This window comes from Doryrhamphus excisus, chromosome 1 (assembly GCF_030265055.1).
Source record: "Doryrhamphus excisus isolate RoL2022-K1 chromosome 1, RoL_Dexc_1.0, whole genome shotgun sequence".
Classification (NCBI taxonomy): domain Eukaryota; kingdom Metazoa; phylum Chordata; class Actinopteri; order Syngnathiformes; family Syngnathidae; genus Doryrhamphus; species Doryrhamphus excisus.
Window position 1 is genome coordinate 276324 of NC_080466.1, and position 27648 is coordinate 303971.

The 27648-nt window shown below is 44.9% G+C and overlaps 2 protein-coding genes and 1 long non-coding RNA gene across 7 annotated transcripts in view; 1 reads left to right on the forward strand and 2 right to left on the reverse strand.

The window, feature by feature from the left end:
* Positions 1–1106: 1106 nt before the first annotated feature.
* LOC131135608 (neuronal pentraxin-1-like) lies at positions 1107–8444 on the forward strand. Its single transcript, XM_058081710.1, has 5 exons — positions 1107–1690; positions 2466–2673; positions 4957–5195; positions 7020–7199; positions 7300–8444. Exons 1-5 carry the CDS (start codon positions 1277–1279, stop codon positions 7519–7521), a joined length of 1263 nt encoding a protein of 420 aa, XP_057937693.1. The 5' UTR covers positions 1107–1276; the 3' UTR covers positions 7522–8444.
* On the reverse strand, positions 6902–22356 carry LOC131135612 (uncharacterized). 2 transcript variants are annotated; one of them, XR_009131635.1, is made up of 4 exons: positions 18652–22356; positions 18025–18100; positions 17435–17562; positions 6902–16986 (listed from the first exon to the last, which is right to left on the reverse strand). It is a non-coding gene; the product is annotated as an uncharacterized LOC131135612 (long non-coding RNA). The 2 variants fall into 2 exon arrangements; XR_009131634.1 differs by having other exon boundaries at positions 18025–22356.
* Positions 22357–22495: 139 nt separating this feature from the next.
* Positions 22496–27648, reverse strand: part of LOC131122743 (endonuclease V-like) — a 36029-nt gene continuing 30876 nt past the window's right edge. For 3 of the 4 annotated variants that reach the window (XR_009128653.1, XM_058065409.1, XM_058065408.1), the window contains one exon: positions 22496–26954. Coding sequence is in view for 2 of the 4 variants with exons in the window: in XM_058065408.1 (XP_057921391.1) it covers positions 26944–26954 (11 nt within the window). In the remaining 2 variants the exon portion in view is untranslated. The remainder of the gene's footprint in view (positions 26955–27648) is intronic. The other variant, XR_009128651.1, reaches the window with a different exon arrangement.

The following is a 27648-nucleotide window of genomic DNA, read 5'->3' on the forward strand; positions in this document are numbered from 1 at the left end:
TGGCGTGACAAAGCACAAGCACGTGTTAAAAACACACCTAGCTACCTGACCGTGCTCAGCAAGGTTTTGAGCTCCAATGAAGGCATTCAGCTGACGTAAGGCGAGTGTTGAGCATGTCTGTCTCTAACGATCCTTTACACGCCACCGCTTGCCTCAAGCTTGGCCTCATGCTGATTACACACAGGGTCAATAATTCAACTAATGAAGTGGTCCTACGGGTCAATTTCCCTCCCGACTTTAGCAGATGGCTGCTGAGTCGTCATGTGCAAACGTGGGAAACACCTCTTGAAATGTGACCAAGTTAACATTTGACACCGTTTTAGACCGAGAACTGATGCGTCTCTGAGTAGTGGTCTTCATCTGGCAGGAAAACAGGAAGTACGACACAATGTCTTTGTGGTTTCCTGACTTTTTGAGTAAGAAAAAGTTTAAGGATCGTGAGGATGAGCACACTCACATTCATACCTATGGACAATTTGGAGTGGCTAATTAACCTAGCATGTTTTTGGAATGTGGGAGGAAACCGGAGTACCCGGAGAAAAGCCACGCATGCACGGGGAGAACATGCAAACTCCACACAGAGATGGCCGAGGTTGGAATTGAATCCTGGTCTCCTAGCTGTGAGGTCTGCGCACTAACCACCAGACCACCGTGCCGCCCCAGCCCTCAATTTAATTAATAAAAACAATTTACAATGAATATAATTCATTGTAAAAAAACACCTTGAAATTCATATTTTTCAAAAGCGAACTACTTCCACTTTCCAAACATTCCGATCATGAACCCCACAAAGGAATATTTCCCACATTTCCCAGCCCATGGAAACCAGTCCTGTATCAACACATGCATGCTGACATTCCCACTCGTCCCTTAATTCCACGCGTTCCAAAGACGAATTCCCTTTCGAATGACTTGCAAGCATCCACCCCACTCATCCCACACATTCTTCTGTAGTCCCGTGTCAAGTTGACGTCACATGACTCAATCACTGCCGAGCGCGTGCATGAGCTCATTTCACCAAACGTGTGTCGGTCCACCGTGGACCGAAGAGGGGGTGTTTCAGAGGCATCGTCCGCGTGGGGAAGCGTTCCACGCAGCGCGCACGACTTGAAATGAGGGGCCGGACTGAGCGGCGCCTCCTCCGAGCTGCGGTGAATGGCGTGACGTCACGTGGGGTATATAAAGCCCGCCACGAGCCTCGGCTTCAGTGGACAGCTCCGTGGTGCTGAACCTCCCATCGCAACCTCTCCTCGCCAGCGCAGACACGAGTGGAATCATGAAGGGACTCCAGTGGAAAGTCCTTCTTCTCTTATGCCTGGCGGAGAGCTCGGCGCAAGACTTGGGACAGACGCAGTTCATTTGCACGTCGGTGCCCAAGGACGTGGACTTGTGCGCGGCCACCATGCAGAACAGCGGGCCGGCGGAGGACCTGAAGACGACGGTCATGCAGCTGCGAGAGACGGTGCTGCAGCAAAAGGAGACCATCATGAACCAGAAGGAGACAATCCGGGAGCTAACTTCCAAGTTGAGTCGCTGCGAGAGTCAGAGCTTCCCGGCGGCGGGGGGGCCCGGCGGGAAGCGGCCGGGGGCTAAGAACACAATGGGGGATTTATCCCGGAATACCGCGGAGACCCTGGCCCAGCTGGGACACACTTTACAGACTCTCAAACAGAGACTGGAGAACCTGGAGGTAGGCAACTTGCAGAACGCCTCTGATGTCCTTCACTGTGGTGTGGAAGCTGAGCCGCACGTCGTCGTTCAAGTTAAAACAAAACAACAACAACAGCAATGTAGCATATTGTCAAAAGTGACAATATGTTTATTCATTTGGTTGTCTGGACGGATCATAATACTTGGAATAGTTATGGAAAACAAAATCAAAACTAACTTAAAATATGTCATATTTAACATAAATAACATTGTTTGTATATTATTTATTTATAAAAATAATAACCACCGTAATTAAGAAATACAACAAAATATATATATTATAATAAAACAAATATTGTTAAAATAATATATAAAAATAAACTAAGAAAATATGTATTAATATTAATTCTATGTGTATTTTTGCCTACACGAGTTTAGACACACTGTAGTGTATAATGAAGAACAACGAGAGCTGTTTCTATCGTTTGGTTGGACTCGTCGCCCATCTCCAACTGTGTGTGATGCAGATGCATGATGTCGTCCAACGCAGTTGCAAACTATATCAAATAACACACTCGAGCTTGATCCACCGAGCCGTTTAAGCACAACAAAAGCCACACTGTATTTGCAGAAGCACGATATTGGATGCGTCTAGCAGTCAATGTGGCCGGCGGTGAGTGCGGATACGTTAAAGCAGTGCAGTCATTTGACGCAGAGCATAAACATCCACGGAGGTCCTGATTGAAAAGTGGATTTGCACCAGCTAACGTCTTCACTCTGCCTCACCTGAGCTTCCTTCCCGCTGTGCGCTGCAGCACTACAGCCGAGGGAATAACACCGTGCAAGCCAACAGTCTGAAGGATCTGCTTCAGAACAAGATAGACGACATGGAGAAGCAGGTTCTGTCCCGGGTCAACACGTTGGAGGAAGCCAAGAGCGGCTCCAGGAATGAGAGCGAGCAGCGGAACCGAGTGGAGTCCACGCTCACCTCCCTGCATCACCGCATCACCGACCTGGAGAAAGGTGCGTTTCAATCAATCAATCAATCAATCAATCAATTGTGGAAAACAAGTTGACGTCTTGGCTCAAGGACGCCGCGTCCTCTAGAAACAAAATACTGTACTTGATGGACTCTCCTGGGCTCAAACGTGTGTGCTGCTGCTGCATCGTCCGTAGCCTTGAGAGGGAGCAGAGCTGCATTGCTTTGCATATCTTAAGACTCACAGGCTCAATTTCCGTCTTTAACCAGCGTTGGGCACATTACCATACTGAAAACAGTCATGACTAGTGATCCATATCAATGATCTCCCCCTTAAAGTCATGGAATTCAACTGAATGACTTCATTTGATGACTTTTATGCGTTCATTTGTGGAAAAACCTACATATTATGTCCAAGAATTGTGATTAGGTTACAAAACGCGAGCAGGCTGTGCTTTTTTGGAAAGTCAGCAACCACAATTTTTGTTGGCGAGCCTTACTGAGGAGCAGTAGTGAACACAAGGGTGGCTAAAGTGTGGCCTGGGGCCATTTGCGGACCATATATCCATTTTTATTGGCCTGCAACATATTTAAAAATGACAAGAAAACCAATGAGACAGTAGAATATTATGAGATACTAATAATCAAGCACCAAAAACACAAAGATGTGATGCAAGCTGCTGTTTCTTTAAACATACCCTACGCAGTCAAACGTAGGTTTTTTTTGGCTGAAATTTCAGGCTGAAGTTAAAATGTATCATAACTTAGTTTAACCTTCTCTAAAACGTTGAATGTCCAGCTGTACAATATTTAATATTTGTTGCACAACTTGCGGTTCTCTATCAAGGAGCTGGCAGGCGCGTGATGGATAAGTGGACCAGTAAATGGCCTGGTTCAATTAGAAGTGGTATTCAACAGGCTGTTCACATTATGACTTGCCACTCAGGAGACCGGGACAGTAGCTGGGCAGGTTGCATCAGCAGGGTGCAATAGAAAGAACATTTAAAAAAAAAAAGTTCACCGTTTGAGCTCATTGTTTGGAAACAAGTTGTGCAAGAAGTCCTGAAACAGTAAAGAGCTGAACATTAAAAAGTTTAAGGTTTCTATTTCTTTATGAAGTCCGGTCGTGTTGACTGTGGGAACGGAACTGGAGGAGTCTGTTGTCTGAGTCTGAATGATCTCTATTGTCTGATGGACGGCGTGGGTGGGCATGTCCATGACGGATAGTCCAGTGTCCTCCTGTCTCTCACTGTTTCAAGGGCTTCCAACTGAGTTTGTCCATCCGGTTGCTTTATGTTTTGTTTCAGCAACCAACTGACGATGATACCGGAATCAAACCTGTGTGAGGTGGCAATGTAAGCAGCAGTTCACTTTAGGTTTGGCCGATACTGTAAACGTTGACATTAATCCGATAGAAGTAAAAACAGGGCCGGTGTTACTGATACCAATACCGATATTGATACTAAGATATTGCCTTTAATCTGTAACAATAATAAATGTAAGAATATATAAATAGATATCATTTTATTCATAGCCATACTCTTACTGAAGTTTGCCAATATGACTTCTGTATATTTTATACAAGACCGGTACTGTTATGAATGATTTGTCCAGGAGGACGAGGTGTTGACATCATCATGGGGACCAAAATACAAATCCTAAAACGTGTTCTGAATTCGGTAGATAAAAAAAAAAAGTGATAAATTCTGTTTTTTAACTCCTTTGGAGTTTTTTATGTTAATGTCCCATTTATTATTTTGTATTGTTGTTAGCTTTTTTCTGTGTATGAAGTACATGCAGGCTTTCCTTGTGCAGGAAAAAGTCTGATACTTTGTTGTAAAAGTCTGATGACCTCCTGGTGAACATGGCTATATCATCTTCCCTCTTGGCAGTCAAACTTGTTCATTCCTTCAGCAGAGCATAAAAATATCTTTGACTTGTTTGCAATACAGGTTGTGGTGGTAGTGCAAGCGCCCCCCCCCCGTGGGACATTTTATTGTCCAATGAGAAGGAATAATGATGTCATAGTTATATTAAAGACATTACACAGGCTATAAAAAGTCATGTTTTAGGCAACATGCTGACAAAGTGAAACTGGCAGGCAGCATCTACTGTTGGTAGGCGGGGCTTGTGCACTAAGATAAGATAAGAGAAAAGATGCTCCATTTGCCCCATATTTGATCAGCAAATGTGCAAATTCCGCCTTTTTTTTCTCAAGAAAACGTTAAAATGATGCAAAATATACATTTAATATACAGTAAAATACAGAAAATACACAGCGTGCTTGGAAGCTGAATGTTCCACACTGACATTGGTCTCATCTCCAGGCAAAGACAGACCATCTGATCGGTTTCAGCTGACATTCCCCCTGAGAACCAACTACATGTACGCCAAAGCCAAGAGGAGCCTGCCTGAGATGTACTCCTTCACCGTGTGTCTGTGGATCAAATCCAATGCCTCGCCAGGGGTGGGAACACCCTTCTCGTACGCCGTCCCCGGTCAGGCCAATGAGCTGGTGCTGATCGAATGGGGGAACAACCCCATGGAGTTCCTCATTAATGACAAGGTATGGCAACTGCAATGTTTGGACTCGCGTGGCTCCTTTGGCTGGATCAGATGGATGGAGGGTTTCATTCATTCATTCATCTTCTACCGCTTTTCCTTCTACGGGGGTGCTGGAGCCTATCCCAGCTGTCTTGGGGCGAGAGGCGGGGCACACCCTGGACTGGTGGCCAGCCAATCCCAGGGCACATATAGACAAACAACCATTCACACTCACATTCATACCATTCAAAGCCTGGTCTTGTCGGAACTGCTGTGACCAAGTCCCTTTCAGGATTTCAGGGAAATGAACCAGCAGATCAGCGGTAGATCCACGGGTAGCTGCTATGGGTAGCTGCTACGGGTAGCTGTTATGGGTAGCTGCTACGGGTAGCTGCTAGGGGTAGCTGCTACGGGTAGCTGCTACGGGTAGCTGCTACGGGTAGCTGCTACGGGTAGCTGCTACGGGTAGCTGTTATGGGTAGCTGCTACGGGTAGCTGCAATGGGTAGCTGCTACGGGTAGCTGTTATGGGTAGCTGCTACGGGTAGCTGCTACGGGTAGCTGCTACGGGTAGCTGTTATGGGTAGCTGCTATGGGTAGCTGCAATGGGTAGCTGCTACGGGTAGCTGCTACGGGTAGCTGCTACGGGTAGCTGCTACGGGTAGCTGCTACGGGTAGCTGCTAGGGGTAGCTGCTACGGGTAGCTGCTACGGGTAGCTGCTACGGGTAGCTGCTACGGGTAGCTGCTACGGGTAGCTGTTACGGGTAGCTGCAATGGGTAGCTGCTACGGGTAGCTGCAATGGGTAGCTGCTACGGGTAGCTGCTATGGGTAGCTGCTACGGGTAGCTGTTATGGGTAGCTGCTACGGGTAGCTGCTAGGGGTAGCTGCTACGGGTAGCTGCTACGGGTAGCTGCTACGGGTAGCTGTTACGGGTAGCTGCAATGGGTAGCTGCTACGGGTAGCTGCAATGGGTAGCTGCTACGGGTAGCTGCTATGGGTAGCTGCTACGGGTAGCTGCTAGGGGTAGCTGCTACGGGTAGCTGCTACGGGTAGCTGCTACGGGTAGCTGCTACGGGTAGCTGTTATGGGTAGCTGCTACGGGTAGCTGTTATGGGTAGCTGCTACGGGTAGCTGCTACGGGTAGCTGCTACGGGTAGCTGCTATGGGTAGCTGCTACGGGTAGCTGTTATGGGTAGCTGCTACGGGTAGCTGCAATGGGTAGCTGCTACGGGTAGCTGTTATGGGTAGCTGCTACGGGTAGCTGCTACGGGTAGCTGCTACGGGTAGCTGTTATGGGTAGCTGCTACGGGTAGCTGCAATGGGTAGCTGCTACGGGTAGCTGCTACGGGTAGCTGCTACGGGTAGCTGCAATGGGTAGCTGCTACGGGTAGCTGCAATGGGTAGCTGCTACGGGTAGCTGCTACGGGTAGCTGCTACGGGTAGCTGTTATGGGTAGCTGCTACGGGTAGCTGCAATGGGTAGCTGCTACGGGTAGCTGTTATGGGTAGCTGCTACGGGTAGCTGCTACGGGTAGCTGCTACGGGTAGCTGTTATGGGTAGCTGCTACGGGTAGCTGCAATGGGTAGCTGCTACGGGTAGCTGCTACGGGTAGCTGCTACGGGTAGCTGCAATGGGTAGCTGCTACGGGTAGCTGCAATGGGTAGCTGCTACGGGTAGCTGCTACGGGTAGCTGCTACGGGTAGCTGCAATGGGTAGCTGCTATGGGTAGCTGCAAGACAATGATAATGTCAGTGTTGACGTCTAGCGGCCCCTCAGGTCATGCACTGGGAGAAGGTCTTGTGGTTGGACCCGTGACTAATAGAACCTTCAACGTGTCTCCTCCAGGTTGCAAAGCTGCCGTTCCTCATCAATGACGGCAAATGGCATCATCTCTGCATCACATGGACCACACGAGACGGGATGTGGGAGGCCTTCCAGGATGGCGTGATGAGGGGAAATGGGGAGAATCTGGCACCGTATCACCCCATCAAACCAGAGGGGGTGCTGGTCCTGGGACAAGAGCAGGTGCGGTGTTTAGGTTTCGAGCTTGCGGGGGTCATGTGTCGGTATCCTCGGTTATTAAAAGTTCCTCATCTATTTGTGTTTGCCCTGCTTCCTTTCACAGGACATACTGGGAGGAGGCTTTGATGCAACACAAGCCTTCGTGGGCGAGCTAGCAAACCTAAACATCTGGAATAGGAAGCTGTCCATCACCGAAATCTACAACCTGGCAACTTGCAACAGCAAAGCGCCGACTGGCAACGTCTTTTCTTGGATGGAGAGCAACATCGAAATATTTGGCGGAGCAACCAAATGGTCTTTTGAGCCTTGTCGTTCGGGCAACTGAACTGCATTTTGAGAAGAAAAGGCCTCCGTGTTTCTGAGCTTTTGTCGTTCTTGTCTTCATTTGATGTTTGTTTAGAGGCCAGTTGATCTTGACTTGAGTTGTAAAGCTTAAATCTGGGATTTCTACCATTTATGTGCTGAACAACAGTTAAAAAATCCATTCGGTTCAATTGAAAGCACAACTTAGCTTTTTTGGTTTTGGCTTCTTCTTCTTCTTCTTCTTCTTCTGCTGGAAATGTGCACCCCGTGTCTGGACACGTCACCATCCGAGCCAGGATGACATGACCACTCCCACCCGGTTCTCTTTAGACAGGAACTGTTGTCAAGTCTTGTCAGTGGTTGATGCTGAGAAGAGAAGTCTTGCGTGATAACGCTTCCTCTTCCTCCTCCTCCTCCTCCTCGTCCTCCTCCTTTACGCTGTCCGGCTTATCCGGAACTTGCACTGTGATGGACGGAGAGACTGGAAGGAGAGGAGGGCATGAGCGGCCATGAAAAGTGGCTTCCTGTTTGTCGTTTGCTTCAAGTCTTTCTGTAACTCGCCAACTTTGTCACAAAGCCTGGGTGCCTTGGGCCGCTACAAATAGTCAGCAGATTCCGTGTTTATGGCTTTTTGTTCTCCTCTTCTCCAGCTGGGTTACGTTCATTGTTTGGGATCGTCATCGGACATGTTTTGGCAGGTGTTTGTACTGCTCTGTATTAGGAATGTTACAGTATCTGTATAGTAACAGCATGAACGACAGAGTGCTGTGAAAGCATTGTGGAAATCTGCTTTACTATCTTTTCTGGGCGTGGGTTTTTTACTGCATTGTTATATGCTCCAAGCATGGCAAATATGACAGATGAACAATTTAATTTTTCTAATAAAATTGTGATACTTAATGTCACCGTGCATTGGTCTTGTGTGTGGTTACACCATATGCTCATCAAGCTACAGCTGACCACCCGAGGGTTGATGAAGACTCCAACATGGAGGGTATTAGTTGATCATGCCGCCATCCCTCGTTTATCGCGGTTACTTTGTTCCGTACACGAACGCAATTTCCAGAAAGTATACTGAATATTTTTGTAGTTAAACATTAAAAACCTGTTTATGACTTTCTAAACACTAGAGGCCTGTAGACATGAAATACTGCCCTACACTCACTTTTACACTCTAGTCCTCTTCCTTTAAATCTCATTGTTCAGGCTATGGGATCGATGCAGGAACAAAAGATGGCTGCCACCAACATAGCAAAGTACCAAGGTAACTAGACACCCTCCTTAATTTACTTATTCCAAACTTATTCTGTGTGGAACTTACCACTTCCACACTGGCAATGGCCTCGTGTCCCTTGCATTTGGCATCCGTGCTATTTGCTTGTGACGCCACCACGAGGTGTGGACCATGTTTATGGGCGACTGGGACAAGTTGAGCGGGGGGGCAAAGTACTGTCTGTCCATATGTACATACATACATACTGTATATCCTGCTTATATCTTGGAGATATTGTATAAATATTGTATATATCTTGTATCTATGAGCCTAAAGATGTGGTTTGTAGAGACTGGGGTATGATTGGGGTATCAGGGGGCATCCAAAGAGAATAAATAGAAGGCCATTCAGTCTGCGAGTGAAGCCACAGAGAAGGCCAGAAGGTGGCTTTGGATTAAGAGGGCTGATCCGTGGACCACTACTGGGAAGTCGGGAGGACGTATGATCAGTGATCCCAGGATACGTCCACGTGTATCCATGAGATCTTTCTTTCATCGGTGAGCATCCCAGCATCCAAACATTCAAGCTAACAACGTTCCACGTTCCAAAAGTCCACGTTTTAGTTCAGCTTCAGTTCTTCAGCTTCACATGCAATTCAAAGAGGAGATAGCTTCTCTAGTTATACAAGACGTGCTTACAGTGAATACCTAAACCTTTTGTGGAAACACAAGACTGCTCCATTTTCTTAATCTTGTCCTTGAAGTGGATTTTCATTAGCTGAGAGAAAGCGATGCATCACCGCTCCGTAATCCTCCATGATGCACTGCAGAAAAGAAGCTGGGTCAAATTTGCTGTGAATAGAATGACAAAGTGCTCTGCTCCCGGTGTGCGTTCCCAACTTTTCTTGGGAAGTGGAATAAACAACATTCAGCTGGGAAAACAACGTGTTCTGTCCCTGAGCCGTGTTTGCATATTGGCCAAGTGCCAATTCTCTTTCTGGTTTCTTGAAGTCTCGTCCTAAAGAACTTGATGTTTTTGTTGCACAACACACAAACAAAGGTTGCCTGTCACACCACCACCATCCGTATCTTCTTAAAATACAGTTTGTTGCCAGCATGACCCAGATGGAATACATAATACCGGAGTCAAGTTCACTAGATGCCAAAATAGAGCTAAATTCAGGCTAACAAAACAAAAGAGCACCAATGCCCAGAAGAAGCTGTACGTAAAAAGGCAATATGTCTGACATCCTGCTACTGTCACAGGCCTTCCGTGGTCTGGCTATTTTTACTCATTTTGGCGACTGGATGACACCGGCTATTCTTCATGCTGGAGACGCCAAGGTCCGTCCAAGCTCTTCACCCCTGGATTATGCCAGTTTGCTTTTGGCCTTCCCTCGTGCCATCCCGTCCAGCTAGCTATGTCCTTCTGTTATTCTCCTTCCGTCTGACGGCTATTTGTTCTCCTGAACATTCATTCCTTTTCAGGCTTCACAGCAGGGTACCAAACCAAAAATTGCAATAGAAAAAACGAATCATACAAAAACCGGGCTACACCAGTACCTTGTGTGGTACCTTGTGTGGTACCTTTTGTGGTACCTTTTGTGGTACCTTGTGTAGTACTTATGCATGCACATGCACAGATTTAGATGTTATTTAAATGAATCCTGTGATATTCAAGTCTGCGTAGCTAACATGTCCCAGGCAAAACACGACCATGTTAGCAACTGACAGATGAACTCGAACTTCAGCCAACGGGTAAAAACCCTGTTGTGCAAGTCCGGGTGCTCATGGGCACGGCCAGTCACACCTCAGCAAACATTTTTGAAGTTGAGTGGATGTTTTGGACTTGGTGCTGGTGCTTAGCTTGTCCTAGTTCCATTTAATGTAGCCTAGCATTGGAAGAGGCAATAATAAACAAGTCCATTAAATGCTCTCAGCCCAGTTCTGGTTGGCCCACCAGGGAAATCTCCCAGTACTCCCGATGACCAATCACCCCCTGAAGTGCAGTGTTGAGAACCAAAGAAGCCAACTGGTGAGAAATAGAGACCGCCCCCCTTTGTTCTCTAACGGGGCAAGGCAGCAGGGAGTGGAACTTGCGACATTGACCCATCAGCGGAGTCCTGGAGTATAGAGAGGAAAAACCCGGCTGGGATCAAAAGGGATATAGGTCGCAGCAGGAAGCTACTCCGCAGGAAACATAAACCTAAACCTAACCCCTGATCCTTCCTTTCAGGACTAACCTAGGGATCCTCTATCAAGTACGGTCTAGGCTGGTCCCTGTATGCATCCTACACTGGTCTCCGTGGTCTTCATAGACCTTAAACATCAGCAGCTGGAGTGTGACGGTGTGTCCAAGTCCCGGGAGAGATCCCTCCTCAAGCTGAGGTGGGAAAAGTCAATAAATCAACAAACAGCAGACGGACGTCAAAGACAATCAAATGCTGATTTAGGAGGAGGAATAAAACACATCCTTCCTTTTTTTGCAACCTGCGTGTTCTTACAACAACTGATCTTGTGGACACATAGAGGTAGCGCAAATAGGATTTGAACCCTGGGCTTGCTAGGAAAATAAATGAGCTGAACAAGGATGGATGATGTTAGTGGTCTGCTGCTTATCCTCTTCGGTTCTTTGTGGCCGCGTACCTGATCCGAGACTTGCTCAAGGGTTACTCAATAAGAACTAGCAGCAGTCCAAATCCTTTCAAACTGAGCTACTGCGGCCTCATAAACTGGTTTGCCAAGACGTTGTCTTCATTGTATTTGCTTTATTACCCGGGAGTGGTCGGTAAACATCTAATAAAATCTGTCTACAAATGTTGATATGCAAATGATGGAAGTGATGAAGCCGAATGAGCTCAACTTGCCCGTGCATTGGTACATACATTCCAAGAACACGGAATGACAGATGCTCTTTATGTCGCCACAGGGAATTGTGTAATTATGCTGTTTATCTGTTTTGAGATGAGTATGTATTTGTGCTCATGCTGAGGCCAGCGGCTGATGGACGGCTTCTGTCATCTTGTCCCGCGTGCAAATCACACAGAGTCTGTCACACAATGCCCCCCCCCCCCCCCCCAAGTACAGTATATATGGGCTGTCATCATTTTCACACACAATAGCTTCATAAATACAGTAGATGAATCCTGGTATAAAAGCAGTATAGAAACTAGAGAAAGGTTTTAGTTGGCCATCATTATAAATGCTGATTCAGGGATTTTGTCATTGAGCCATTTAAACGTTGGCCGCAACTTGTCCACTCCCCCCCTAGAGGAGTAGTGGGGGGTTATTATGTACTGATATCAACATGAACAACCTGGATGTTGTTCAGTTTGTCAGTACTACACAGGAAAGTACCTGTGAGAAGTACAGGAATCGACAAGAGTGGTGCTGCGGCCCCTCACTTCCTCCTCGCCTTAGGGCCTGTCCACACGGGAATGTTTTGGTGTGGAAACATCCTTTTACGTCAGCCTGGTACTGTCGTCATAAAAACCAAAACAGGAAGTCATGGTCCTCCGTCACTCATTGATGACATCACCAGTGTTTTTTGAACTGTGTAGTTCTTGGCTAACTAACACAGTTACACCCATTCATCTTTAGATCACAGCGACAAAGTAACCCACAAAGGAGCCAAAGAAAGTTGCAAGTGCCAGCATTTTGCTAAAGAAGGGTTGAGGGTAAATATGATAAGTAATTCATTATCACGACATATATTATTAGATATGACACTCATTTGCTTTGTCAGCTCCAAAACAAAACAAAGCTAAAATGACCTGGATTGGTTTGGTTTTGGCCCAAGAAGGACACGTGTGACTCGGGCCTTCCATGTGCTTACTTCCATAAGTGCCCACTCAGCATAAAATCCCTCCACACCATTTTGCTTTGATTTATTAATATGCCGTGCCCTCACCTACTGCCACTCACTCCCTTGCTGAATCCTCACTGAAATATGCATGGCTGACGCCCAGGAATGGGACATGAGGGAATAATGTGGGGGATCTCTGAGGAAGGGGGGGGTCAGCTGCAGTCCTCATCACATTTCTCATCCCCCTGTGCAATGGGAATGTGTCCATCAAGCAGGGAAGTCCCTTCAGAAGAGGATAGGTTGCTGCAAACATATCATAATGTCACAGATATGAAAGTATAATCTGCACGGCAACTGAATTTGCATAAAAAATGTTGTCATGCATTGCAAATGATTGATCCAATGTGCAGAATTGACTGAGATCCGATATAAGAGCTGTGTCAAACACCTCACGTTAGCCCGTCCACTTGAAAGGTGTCAGATACTGGAAAGGACGAGGAAGAGCAGGGAGGGGTTTAGTGTGCAGCAGCGTAGCCTTTTAATGCATACACACGTCATGCATTTATTTGGTCGTTAAGTGCAAGCAGTCAACGCGCCACAGGAAGTGGAGCTCCAACTCAATGCCGGTGGGAAAGCTGCATAAAGCCCTCCACAATGCAAACCGATACCTGACCAGCGACGGAGCCAAGACAGCAGAGTTTAGACACACTTCCTCCATTTCCTGGCAACACTTACTTACTTACTTACTTATTCCTTACTGGGGAAACATGTATGGGTGTTAAATCTACGGCTCCGGGGCCATCTGTGGAATTGGAAAGGTAATAAACAGAAAGCTAGCAAAAGGAACATAGCAATACAATGCTCCACCCAGCTGTGGGGGTGGGGGGGGTGGGGTGGGGGGGGGGGGGTTAGGGCCCTGAATGGGATTTGATTTCATTTTTTAAACTTCAACCAAGTGGATGGATATTTTTGTAAACATCCCTGTTGATGTCTGTTGTATTTTCCTTCTGACTGCTGATTGGCTGAGCCATGAAAAGGTAGGGAGAGCCGGCTGCGGATGTTTGACTATGGTTGTTTTAACCTTGTTGATTGTTTCACTGTTCATCCTACATCTTGTCATCCTCTCAACAAAAAAGCGACAGTATTTTCTACCCACACAATAAGAGTACAATCTGCAAGATGTGTGACCCGGAAGAGGAATTTTCCCATCATTCAGTATTTGAATGACACTTTTGGCTTCTACTACTTGGACCCAATACTGTACCTTGGAAACTACAGTACAGCCAATCAAACTTCTGACATACTTTGTCTTTGTTGGTGATCGAAACCAAGAAAAAATGTCCCGACTTTTGTCCCGGGAGCTTGTAGACCAGTGAAATCAACACCCCCCTTGTCTGCTGGCAGGATTACCATGTTTTCATCTTTGCTCATCTTTTCTTTCCTCAAGGGTGATGTTAGAAGGGGGGGGGGGGCTTGGCACAGGAACACGCTGCCGACACTTTTAACCTAATTAGTTCCCCCTCTGTTGCAGTTGTCTGTACACCGACCAATACCTACTTTTGACTTACACCACCCACCGGAACACAAAGTGGGAGCTATCAGAACCTTGCAAACAGCTGATAACGTTCCCACTTTGGCCCACAAGCCACCAAGAACGTGCAGACACACCTGAGGGATACCATGCTGGGAGTCGGGTCCAGATGTTTGTGACTACCACAAGATTGAATGCAGCAGGGGGTCCAAATACAGTAGAACAGATTGTTATGTACGATGGTGGATGGTAACCAAACGGCCCCCAAATACATCTCGGACCTCATCCAAGTTTACTCTCTAGCACGGTCACTGAGGTCCGAGGGCCAGCTCCAACTTGTGGTGCCCAAGACGAGACTTAAGACCAGGGGGGACCGAGCCTTTTCTGGGGTTGGCCCCAAGCTATGGAGCTCTCCCCCCTCCCAAGTAAAAAAGGCCCCCGACATCGAAAGCTTTAAGTCTCGTCTTAAAACCCACTTTTATTCTCTGGCTTTTAACTCGGAGTTAGTCGTATGGTCCTGAGTCTTTTAGCTCTTTATTTTTATTGCTTTTATTTTTTTGTACTTTTATTGCTTTGCTTCTTGTTTTTAATATTTTAATATCTATTTTACTATTTTATTTTTTATTTGATCTTTTAGTTTTGGATTAAATTCCATTTGTACCTTTAAATCTATTGTATTTTATTTTTACTTTTTATTTTACTAGTCTGTGCAGCACTTGTTTATAAAATGTGCTCTATAAATAAAGTGCATTGGATTGGATAACCAGACAGTGTATGAGAACTGAGGAAAAAGCAATGTGTTTTAACAAGGATACAAAAATGCTACGTGCAGCGGAACGGCGCCAGAACGGAAAAGGCACGGCCACAGGAGTGAAATATCTGTGATCGTTTCCTGTGTCCAACCTTTAGGTTGATCCCTAAAAACGATGGTGTGACGTTTATTGAGTGTTCCAACAAGAAATAAACGTGAGAAACCAGCATATATCGAGTGTATATAAGAATTGTAAAAAATGAAGTTGGCTACTGAGGGTGTGAGGGAACACAGTAAATAGAAACTGGGGCGTTGTTAGATAGTATTAGTCATGTCTTCTCACATTGTTCTTCTCCTGCTTTATTTGTCTTTGTGTGAGTTGGACTTGGGCAGCTGTGGGCTCCTTTTTTATTCTCACAGCACGCCTGCTCGCCGCTCGCCGTCCCACATTCCCACAATCCCACATTCCCACATTCCCTGCAGATTGTTACGATTTTAACTTTGTCGTGTTACCGCCTGCTGCATGCAGATCTCTCTGTCGCCCTCACTTCTCTCCTCAGGGAACAAGTTACATCTCATATCAGTACATAATGTGTGTGTGTGGGGGGGGGGGGCTCCTCAGGGGGTGGGCGGTGGGGTGTTGTCTACACATAGCGGTGGGCTGCATTGACATAACTTCCACAAGGGAGAAAGTGTAAGAACCCACTGACTACATTTCCAGTATCAATACCAAGGGTGGTATCGAGGTTGGAGGTGGGCCTCATGCTAGTAATGTATACGTATATTTATACTATATTTATACTTATATACTTCCTCCACTGTACTGAACTGCATACAAGATGATGTAACCTCCCAAGGGGGAATGGAGAGTTCAAGGTCAGAGGTCAATTGGTGACGACACAAGCTCAGAGAGAATATGAGAATAAGGTGGAGAAAAGAGGAGCCTTACACCAGGAGGGGGGTGGGGGTTGGGGGGGGGGGGGGGCGACTGACAGTCGTTAGAGAAGAAAACAAGCCCGCTGGAGGGAACATGTTTCACTAACCAGCAGCCAAACTCATGCTACATATTCATGTTGTACGAATACAAGAAAACTCTACAGATTTAATGATTTCACAAATGGCAGAATATTCTAGAACAATGGTTCCAATACTTTTCACTGTTCCGTACGCCTTCATACATCTGACCTGAAGCCTTGTACCCTCCGTCCTGTCTTTGGGGCAAAGACAGTGGTTTCCTGTGGTTTCTGAGTTGAATTCAAATGTGTAATTGGGTTCATAGTTGGCCAATAAATATGTTAAGAGTGAGACATCTTCGTATGAGTGACAGCTGTCACAGAGTTCTCTTCTCACGATTCGACAATCTTTGACGTTTTTCCTTCTCTTGGTGCAGAACAAGCTAGCAAAGGCAGAAACAAAAAGTGAAAAGCTCATAAACGAGCTGCGTTTCTTCTCAAATGTTTGAGCCTTGGGAAACGTCCGTCTTTGTGAGTATCTATCTGTAAAAAGTACTTCAAATAGCAATCTTAAATCTTCCTGAATTATTATTTGAATGTGTTTGGAAACTTGATGATGTGATGTAGCTTTCAGCTATCCCGTGTTTTGGCTAGCTACTTGTTTTGAGCATATTTAAAGTACATGTATATATAGTACACTCTTAAAAATGCTGGGTTAAAAACAACCCAATCTGGGTTGTTTTTCAACCCAACGCTGGTTAAATATAGGACCAACCTCGCGTTGGGTTATTTTAACCCAACAAGTTGGGTTGGTTCTCTTAACCCAACAATTGGGTTGTACATTGGGTTGTTCATATGACCCAACGCTGGGTTCATATTTACTACACGGCTGGGTTATTTCAACCCAGCAAGTTGGGTTGCCAATATACCATATATATATATATATATATATATATATTTATTTATTTTTATTGTATGCTAATACTATTAATAATATATTACAATAATGACACCAATGTAACAATAAAATTTTTATTAAAATTCAACATTTCCAGAACATAAAAATATAACAACTCACAACATTTCCTTCACATATGAACAAACTATGTACAAAAAAATAACATTTTAAGAACGGGTGAGGGGGACAGCTATGAGAGAGTGATATATACATAGAACAAGAGGCTCTGTGAGCAGCAGCACAACCGAGTAGGTGATTCCACCATGTTAGCTCTGACCTACGATGAGAAAAGAAAAAAAGGTAAATATTTTGTAAGTATTTCTAGCAGTGCAGAGCAATTGTCATCAGCTCTCTACTGAAGCTATTTCAATATACGTATATTCTACAGGGAGAAGTATGACACCCATAAATTCAATGGCATGGTGGCATGGTGTTGTTCAACAATTTATTCAGGGGGTTTGGCCAGTCTAATGTTTGGTCTGTGGTTTACATGTCACACATCACTATGGAGTAACAACTTACACCAAGTTACAACTTGTAAGAATAGTGCTTCATGAAATGAGAAACACAGCCAAATGTTACGTTGTCACACATTCCACGAAATACAATCTTTTCAAGTAGCTCCTCATAAAAAGAGTCCTGCTTTAAAACTGTGTAAGAGAACAACTGGAGTCATTTCACAATTCATTTACATTTTAATTTCTGTTGAAAGGTAAATTACTTACCAGCTTAACATCGATGAAGGCTCTCTTTGACTCCTGAATACTATCCCGGACCAATTTCCAGCCCTTTTTAAACACAGGCGGAGGGAGCAGGATGGGCAGAAGCGTCAGGGCGACTTCTCCCCTGGCATCTGTAGGACAATTATGGGTGTCATTACCAGATTGTTGAGAACATGAGTTTTAAATAATATAATATTACAATTTTAGATAAAACTGTCTTGTTTTCATTACTTTCAACTACTGTGCAGTGTTGTTGTATTGCAATCAACCCTAACATAATATTAAGAAAATGTCTCGATTATGTTTACTTGGTCTATTTTAAAACACAAAAACACACCCCAAACATTTTTTTTACCAATTGGGATCATAATGTGTACCATAGAGGGTTTGTCATCATTGTCTAGAGCAGTAGTGAGCTAACGTTTTGACTCGCAGGCTGATATAACAGCAATATATATTGGAATCACAAGATGGATCACTCTGCTAGCTACAAGCTACAGTGACTACGCCATTTCTTATGTATAGAACATATAGTAGGCACAGTAGCTACTGTAAAACAATACCCATAAAATGAAGGCATGAAGATGACTTACCTTTCAATCAGCCCTGGTAGCTGCCTCTCAGTCAATTTGGAACTGATAAACTCATCCATAGATGCTTTTCAGCGAACTGAAACATCACAAAGAGGGTCCATAAGAACAAACATACCATGAAATGAAATAAGATTCAGTAGTCCAAACGTATTCTCCACATTTATATGCGACTTACAAAACTGTCGTCGAATTTGCGCCCAAACTAGTTCAAACTGTAAGTATACAGTGGACTATCGGTGGCTAACGGAAGCCCGCTAGCATGCAGCAGTCTAGCTTAAAAAAAACACCGGTTCATCAGCACGCTCGTATTAATTCACGAGATTCATTAACTTGATATCACATAAAATGGCAAATTGACGAGATAACTGACGTTGTCCTCATAACTATCAAACATAGTGCACGTCTCTTGTAACTTCTACAACATAGTTTGGTTCCTCCATAGCTCGCCAGCGAATGTGTTCGCTTGCCACTTTTGGAGGGAATGGAAGTTTGCTAAGGTTACTGATCCATTCCTGAAGCTAGTACTCAACAGTGCTTCACGAACTTACATTTTAACAAGTTTATGAAGCTTTATATAATAATATAAAGTCAATTCTACGGTAAAACAATAGTGGGCATGTAACAAACCTTGCTCCGTGCTGAAATTGGTCTCCTCAGATGAAATGTGGGGTCCGAACGAAGTAAGTTTGTGGGCGGGGCTTTGTTGCGCGTGTCCAAAATTCTACCCAACGCTCTGGGTTGTCCAAAATAACCCAGCACAATATAATGGAAATCACAACCCAGCAGCAAATAACTCAGCACCCAACAGAGATAACCCAGCGAATTGGGTTCTCAGAATACCCAACTCAATAAAAATAACCCAATTAAATGACCCAACAGGCTCAACCCAGCGATTGGGTCAAAAAAATAACCCAGCATTTTTAAGAGTGTACTTGCATTTGTAGTATGTTACAGTCACTGACTACACACACTCATAGAAGCATGAACAAGAAAGCTGAATTGAAGCAAGAAAAGTAAGCATTGTGTAGTTTGCTGGCTGTCTAACTCTTATTTTGAAATCATTTCCCACCTTGCCAACATGCTTGATTTTCATCACTCGCACCTGCTGAGTTTGACTGACAGGCCTCTGTTACTTCAGGTGTGCTGTCTCTAGTTTGTCTTTTATCCTTGGACTGATCTTAGTGCTTATCCTGCCACTGCATTGATTCATTCAAATAAACATTTTACCGTCAATCATCCCGGGGTGGCCATCTTAGATTTGAGAATGAAGTGGTGGACAATATGTATTTGTCAGACATCCTTAAAAAGCCAACATGGAGCATCTCCATTCATTCTGATTCATTAGCAGTGATTACTTACTGTCTACATTTTACACTTGGATTGTTTGATTGATGATTGATTGATGATTGATTGATGATTGATTGATGATTGATTGATGATTGATTGATGATTGATTGATGATTGATTGATGATTGATTGATGATTGATTGATGATTGATTGATGATTGATTGATGATTGATTGATGATTGATTGATGATTGATTGATGATTGATTGATGATTGATTGATGATTGATTGATGATTGATTGATGATTGATTGATCTTCCTCCACCCACACAGCTAAATGAACCAAATGACCAAAATCACACGAGCATCACGGAGTCATGCGGCATGTAAACTGGGACTTTACACATTAGTGTCGGAAAAGGGAGAGCCAATGATTGTGGGAATAAGGACATAACTAGCAGTCAAACAGTCCACGGGGGCACCAAGGACGTGAACATATTCCATGCCTAATGATCCCTTCCTTAAAACACCTTCCTTTGCCTCACTGCCGCCTCCATGGCTCTCTCTCGCTGCAATAGCGCCATGAATAATTGAACGAGCCTGAATCTGGATTGAACGTTTGTGTGTTGCGGTTGTTGTCTTCCGTGTCTAATGTGGAAAGGCGAGCGTGTTTGTGACAAAACGCCCAATCAAAATAAACAAAAGAATCTCTCATGTACGACACCATCTGCTTCAGCGTTAGAAGACCCTTGAAGACACACAAACCCACCACGTCACCACCGTGCAGCCCAGGGAGCGGTGAATGTGCGGCATTGAGTTTGTAATGTAGCCATCATGAATATTCCTCCATAGAAGCTTTCCGCTGCTCGGAATCCAGGCTTCCCCGGTGAGATCACAAACACGCTGGAAGGATGAAAAAAGGCGGTGCTGCAGTGGGTGTGAGTGTTGCCAGTGAGACGGGCTGCAGTGAACGTGTGCACTAAAAAGTGTGTGTGTGTGTGTGTGTGTGTGTGTGTGTGTGTGTGTGTGTGTGTGTGTGTGTGTGTGTGTACAAAACAGGCATATCTGCTTTAGTGCCTCCGACGTGGAACAGAAGGCAAATGTTGGTGTATGACGGAACGGGAGGGTGTATCTACCAGGTGTTGTCAAACCATGCCTGTGTGTGTGTGTGTGTGTGTGTGTGTGTAAGACTTGTGTAGAGTCCATGTTTCAATTTGAGCTTAATTGGCCCAAATCTGCCATTCATGGAGGCCAGTCTCTTGCCCCTCAATGTGGCCCCCTGGGAGAGAAAGAACATAAATGCCTTATTAAACTCCTACTCCTCCTCCAATATTCATATACTCTCCCTAACACACACACCTGCCTTGCCTACAGCGAGAAACACCAGCAACGTGTGTAATTAGGTCAATATCAAGTTCTTCAATGCATATTCATATTCATATTCATAACAGGACACACACCTTCATCACATGACATGTTGCACGCTGTGTATTGGGGCGTATATAAACATGGGTGCACCTGAAGAGACTGTCAAAGATAAAGGTCCCAGTCATGACAATCTAAGTTTGGGGTGTTTTTAGAGAAAAGCTGTCTGGTGGGAACGGGGCAGCCAGGAATCAGACCGTGAACCATGGTATCGCTACTATGAATGCTAACACCACTGGATCAAGATAAGAATGCAAAAAGTGTATCTTCAGTGACATATTGCAGTCGAGGGCTTTATCGCACTTCTGGAGGTTTTCCGCCAGCTGCTTATAATTATCTACATGGTAGTTTCCAATAAACTTGAAACATGTTCATGAAACGTCTCTACATGACGGCATTTTGTCCACCTCCGAGACATTTCTGCAATTAAAACCAAAAGATTTAGGTCAGAACTTGAACACATCTTCAAATGAATGTATTGGAATGTGCAGACAGGCGTTCAGATAGAAGCGGTTGCTTGTAGACAAACTGTACATTCTGATGAACTACCTTTTTTTGCCTTATTTGGCGCAAATTTCCCATTTTGATCCAATACTGCACCTTGGAAACTGTAGTCTATCTGACTTACTTTTCCTTTATGATCCAAACCAAGAAAATTGTCACTACTTTTCTCCTGGAAGCCTTTTGCTTGTAGACCAGTGCAATCCACGTGATATGGAAGCGGCACTATTGGAAGCCCACATCAAGTGCTTTACGTAAACCTTGCAATCCACCCTAACTCGTTGTCCCCAGTGCCAGCGAGTGATGCATGGCTGTTTTTTTTTTCCATTGCAGTTGAATTGCTGCCGCCAAGCAGACGCTGTAGTCCGTCTACATTTGATCAAAGTTACTTGAGATTTGTCAGATCAAAACATGTAGCTGGAATAGTCTGCAGCAAGTATCCATAATCCATAGGGTCCATGAGGTTTAATATGACAATAGTTGGAGATAAAGAGGTTTTGTCCACCCCTAAAATGGGAGTGATGCTGAGTCCCAGCGTGTATAGTAGTACTGTAAAAGGTTACGTGTGTAGAGCTAACATAGTAGTTTATTATTCCTCATAGTCATAGTGGCCCTATGTATGTTGCGCCTATGTACATGTTGTGCTGCTATTTTGTGTTAGCAGCGCGGCTGTAGTCAGTGTTGTGGTGGACCCAAGTGTCTGGATTGGATACCTTAAGAAGCTCAATATTAACTAATTATTCTTCCTCTTTGCTGCATGGATGTGTGGAAATGACGGATGTTTGGGCGCTGCGTGTGTGTTGGACAGGAAGAGAGTCAAAGTGATGATTCAGCAGCTGAATGCGAGCCAAGAAGAAGCTGGCTATGAATATAGACAGGCAGGAGATGCAAGCGGTGACAAGACGAATAGATCCCCACCCGATAGATACACAGCATGAGCATCGTGCTGCGAGGATGAAGAGGCGCATCAATAACAAGGTGGGAGGAAAACAAGGACAACACAATTCACATGGATGTCTTCCTCACATTTCCATTGGTACGCTACTCTCTAAACAACATTATTACGCTGTCACCTTTATGATGGCTTGATTTAAGACCACAGAAGGTCGTCCTTATCAAGATGAGGCTTTTTTCCCTTGTATTCCCTCCGTGCTGTTAGCATATATATATATATATATATATATATATATATATATATATATATATAATATATCACACACAAGCAACTTGTGTGTGATATATTAACTTTTACCCTGGAGTCTTTTTTATTGGCCTATCAAAAAAAACATAAAAAGAAAGCCAAAATTGAAAAAAGAGCAAAAGGGTGTAATGCAAGATGAAACATATTCAAAGTTAACACTAACCGGAGAAGGCAGTTTCTCTAGAAATGTCTCACCTCTGCTTTCTCCTTCTGTTCCAGATCATCTGGGCCTGGCTGGAGGTGGATCTACCGGATGCTGATTGGCCACCCGTCTACTTAGATGCCAGATTATGCCAGATCTTACCACCTTGCTACCTTTGTATGTGCGTTCAGCAACCACCGCCCTCGGCCACGCCTTTTTGCATCTTTTATGTTCCACTGTGGGCCCTTCTCTGCACCCCACCCCTTCTCTGCACCCCACAATGTGACAATTGCATGTGACTACTGAAGTGAAGCTGAACTGAAATTCTGCCATTCTGTCATCCCTAGGAGCTTCACTGTATCCCGGATGTAGATATATAAATATATAATATATATATATGAATATAAAAGAATAAATCATGCTGTTTCATGGTTGAATACGACCTATCATTAATCAAAACATGCACATTTAAGCATATATTTTGCTTATATTCAGCATTGTCAACAAAAAGAATGGCTAAAGTAACCAAAATCCAAATATGAGGCATTCAGAAGAAACACCAGCGTAGTATTCTAGTATTCTAGTATTCTAGTATTCTAGTATTCTAGTCACTAGGTGTCAGTAATGTCACTCACCTCCGGTCCGCCCCCGCCCGTCCCTCTTTGACCTTGACTTCTTAGGACATCTGGGGTCCAATTTCTGACGAACCCAGGGAATTTATGTTATGGTATGGAACATTTTGATTTTCGAGAAAAAAGTGTGAGTGGTTAGCGTGCAGGCCACACAGCTAGGAGTTCGATTCCACCCTCAGCCATCTCTGCGTGGGTTTTCTCCGGGTACTCCAGCTTTCACCATTTGAGGATAACAGCTCTCACTGTGGTTGGTTGGGGTCCCAAACCTTTAAAAATGAATTTTTCAGGCTGATAGAGTGAATGAATGTGAGTGTGAATGGTTGTTTGTCTATATGTGCCCTGGGATTGGCTGGCCACCAGTCCAGGGTGGACCCTGCCTCTCGCCCCAACACGTCTGGGATAGGCTCCAGCACCCCAGCGACCCTCGTGAGGATAAGCGGTAGAAAATGAATGAAGTTGAAAACTGGACTCTTCATTTGAACATCCACATCTTCTTCCGATGTTCACAATAATAAAGCGTGAGATCACTCAGGCCACAAATTGATTGGGAAATGAGTTGACAAGCAAATCCATCCATAGCAGAAGTTAACCTTCTGTCAGTTTCCCTCACCAATTACTGCACTCATGGCTCGCAGGGAGACAACCCCCCCCTCACCCACCACCATGCTCATATATGTAGTTTATGATTCATTAAAACATTGTTTTTTTCATGTGCACCTCCCCAAGGAATTGTTGACATCTCCTTTCCACTTTACTGGGTAAATGACAGCCAGCAAAGGGCTACTGACCCCATCCAAGACATACCATAATATCTTATTCAATAACAGGGACTGCACACCAGTTATGTGTCCATGAAAGACACAAATGAGTCCTTCCATTCAGGCCCAATAAGTAGGAAATGGAATAATAAAGATCAAATAAAGATATTGGGTGAGGTAAGGATAAGAAAGATGAGGGACCGGGCCAGGTGAAGACACGATGGGTTCCTGATATCAAGCGAGTTGGCAGCACAGTCGCCAGGAAAAGCATTGGTGACAAATCTTGCCTCTTGAAGTTTGAAGGCTCGGGAGAATGTGATGTGGTCACGTGAGAGGAAACACGTCGCTCTTGGTCGTGAGGCAAAGAGGAGGCAGAGAAGTGGTGAAGATGAGCCATCTGTCAACACCATCTGTCAAACACGGAGGTGGCAAGATTTTTCTTTGGGGGTGTTTTTCTGACTAAAATCCCCCCTGGGACGTGGGCAATCCTGGTGACCAACTACAAGAAACACAAAGTTCTGAGCTTGCCAGCAAGGGTTTCCCCACCAAGTGTTAAGTCACCTTTTGTGGGCCTGGTGTGGCCCACGGGCCACAGTTTGCTCATCTCTGCTGTACAATGCGTATTAAATCCAACTTGTAACATGTCATAGGAATGAGAACGTCAAGGCATGCCCACATTTTCCTAAACGCCAATCAAGAGAGCTATATAAGTTGTAGTTGTACGTCAGGTTGGTTTGTTGTGTTCAGTCATCATGTCCATTATTATGTTTATTATTATTATGTTTATTATTATTATGTTTATTATTATTATTATGTTTACTATGACTGATACATACTAATCTATTGCCTCTGACATTGGCACCAGTGTGCAGATCCCCGCCCCCCCCACTGATCAATACTGCCCCATCTGACCACGTCTATTTCTGGATGTCATCCCCGCAGAGTCAGCTCACTTTCCACCTTGTCCTCAGCTTCCGCCCGCCTGAACGGGCCCGCGTGGCAGAGGGCTACCAGCTGCCAAGTCTGACTCATTTGAAAAGTACCCCGCAGGTGACACATTAGACGCAATATGTCTCATTACTAGTTATTCCACCTGTGTCCAAAGGGCGGCCCGGGGGCCATTTGCTGCCCACAGCTTGCTTGTTTATTGGCCTGCAGCACATTCCACTGATCATTTCAACACGGAACATTAAATGGGTCATAACCCCCTCCCCCAAAATGTCTTACACTATCGTCTCTTCAATTAATTCCTTCTGGGATGGTAGGGAACACTTTACCATCTTCTTGGCTTGGCTTCGCTAATGGAGAGTTAAGGGCTTTGACCATATCTGTACAATTATTCACAATAAGGTACACAAAATTATGGTAATTCATGATGAACGAACCTACAGTACCCAATCATTACCACTAATTACTCATTGGTTCCTCACCAACTACTCTACCCGTTGGTTCCTCACCAACTACTCTACCCGTTGGTTCCTCACCAACTACTCTACCCGTTGGTTCCTCACCAACTACTCTACCCGTTGGTTCCTCACCAACTACTCTACTCATTAGTTCCTCACCAACTACTCTACCCGTTGGTTCCTCGCCAACTACTCTACTCATTAGTTCCTCACCAAGTACTCTACTCGTTGGTTCCTCACCAACTACTCTACTCATTGGTTCCTCACCAACTACTCTACTCATTAGTTCCTCACCAAGTACTCTACTCGTTGGTTCCTCACCAACTACTCTACTCATTGGTTCCTCACCAACTACTCTACTCGTTGGTTCCTCACCAACTACTCTACCCATTGGTTCCTCACCAACTACTCTACTCATTGGTTCCTCACCAACTACTCTACTCATTAGTTCCTCACTAACTACTCTAAAGTAATGTACCTTAGTTCCTCACCAACTACTCTACTCATTGGTTCCTCGCCAACTACTCTACTCGTTGGTTCCTCACCAACTACTCTACTCGTTGGTTCCTCACCAACTACTCTACTCGTTGGTTCCTCACCAACTACTCTACCCGTTGGTTCCTCGCCAACTACTCTACTCGTTGGTTCCTCACCAACTACTCTACCCGTTGGTTCCTCGCCAACTACTCTACTCGTTGGTTCCTCACCAACTACTCTACTCGTTGGTTTCTCACCAACTACTCTACTCATTAGTTCCTCACCAACTACTCTACTCGTTGGTTCCTCACCAACTACTCTACTCATTGGTTCCTCACCAACTACTCTACCCATTGGTTCCTCACCAACTACTCTACTCGTTGGTTCTTCACCAACTACTCTACTCATTGGTTCCTCACCAACTACTCTACTCGTTGGTTCCTCACCAACTACTCTACTCGTTGGTTCCTCGCCAACTACTCTACTCATTAGTTCCTCACTAACTACTCTAAAGTAATGTACCTTAGTTCCTCACCAACTACTCTACTCATTGGTTCCTCACCAACTACTCTACTCGTTGGTTCCTCACCAACTACTCTACTCGTTGGTTCCTCACCAACTACTCTACTCGTTGGTTCCTCACCAACTTCAAGTATTTTAAAAGGTCCTTCAACCAGGACCCCCGTCTAGGCGAAATAAGTTAGGACCATTCCAAGGGCCCCTGTGAAAGATTATGAAGATGTAGCGACAACAGTGGTCTGTGGGGCCCAGAATTCCTGTCCGTGCTCCTGCCGACAACACATCCTCAGGTATTTATAGACGATGAGCTTATCAGAGACATTTATTATTTATTTAAAAGGCGCCCGGTGCAAAAGTCTGAGTGACCCAAAAAGGTAATGAGAACAGTATCTAAAAAGAGTCAGTCTGACCCACATCCCCGCTAAATGTAGGGTGAGTGCATAAGAAGTTATCTGACCATATTTGCTCAGATATTACCTGCACTTTTCAAAGCTCAGGAAAACTGCAGTGTACTTTCTCACCAACACACACAAGCTGCTGATCTTCAAAGTTTCACAGTTCTTTCGCCGTCTCATTCAGTTCCTGAAAAAAAAAAGCATAGAGAGAAGCATAAGTCATGGAAAGCTTTTATCGCTAAAACAAGAGCACATTTAGTGCCTCTGCAGACACGCAAAGTATCTCCACTAAACACCAAAAACCAGCCGGGTCATTGTTTACCACACCCGGGATCTTCTAAAAGGTGCTAAGCGGGACACCGTGGCGGTGGCGTTGTTTGTGTGGGTGCCCCCACGTCACAAACAAGAGGCCATTAGTGGCCCCCGTCATCACTCCCAACAATGCGGCTGTCTCATCCAGTCCAGCTAGTTTGGGGCACCCAACGGCCACCCAGGACTTCCTTGCACTACAGAGGCAATAAACAGCGGCAAGCAGAGTTGGAGATCAGGAAAGCCTCGAGGAAGGAAGCCGTAATCATCATCATCATCATCAGCTGTCACTGTGTCAAATGGCCACTAAAAGGATAGAAGTTGTCATAGCAGCAGTGGACATCATCTAAGACGGGCAGACCTTGGATGACTGACGGGGGAAAGGAAGCGTTATGGCTGCAGGGGGCTAAGAGTTATTAATTATTATTAAATGCAGATACTCTGTGCTGCGGCTGCTGATTATGCAGCGACGGTTTGTCTCCTTGTTCAGTGGCCTTTGATGCAAGTCAGGGTGGGACATGATCGTATTGTGAAATAAACACTTTGGCCACTGGCAAACATCATCTCATGAA

What these genes read in the sequence shown, in the direction of transcription:
- LOC131135608 (XM_058081710.1), top strand. Translation starts at nt 1,277, where the DNA reads ATGAAGGGACTCCAGTGGAAAGTCCTTCTTCTCTTATGCCTGGCGGAG. An exon ending in CATCACCGACCTGGAGAAAG is followed by an intron (nt 2,674 to 4,956) that starts GTGCGTTTCAAT and finishes TCTCATCTCCAG; the next exon opens with GCAAAGACAGACCATCTGAT. An exon ending in TGGTCCTGGGACAAGAGCAG is followed by an intron (nt 7,200 to 7,299) that starts GTGCGGTGTTTA and finishes TTCCTTTCACAG; the next exon opens with GACATACTGGGAGGAGGCTT.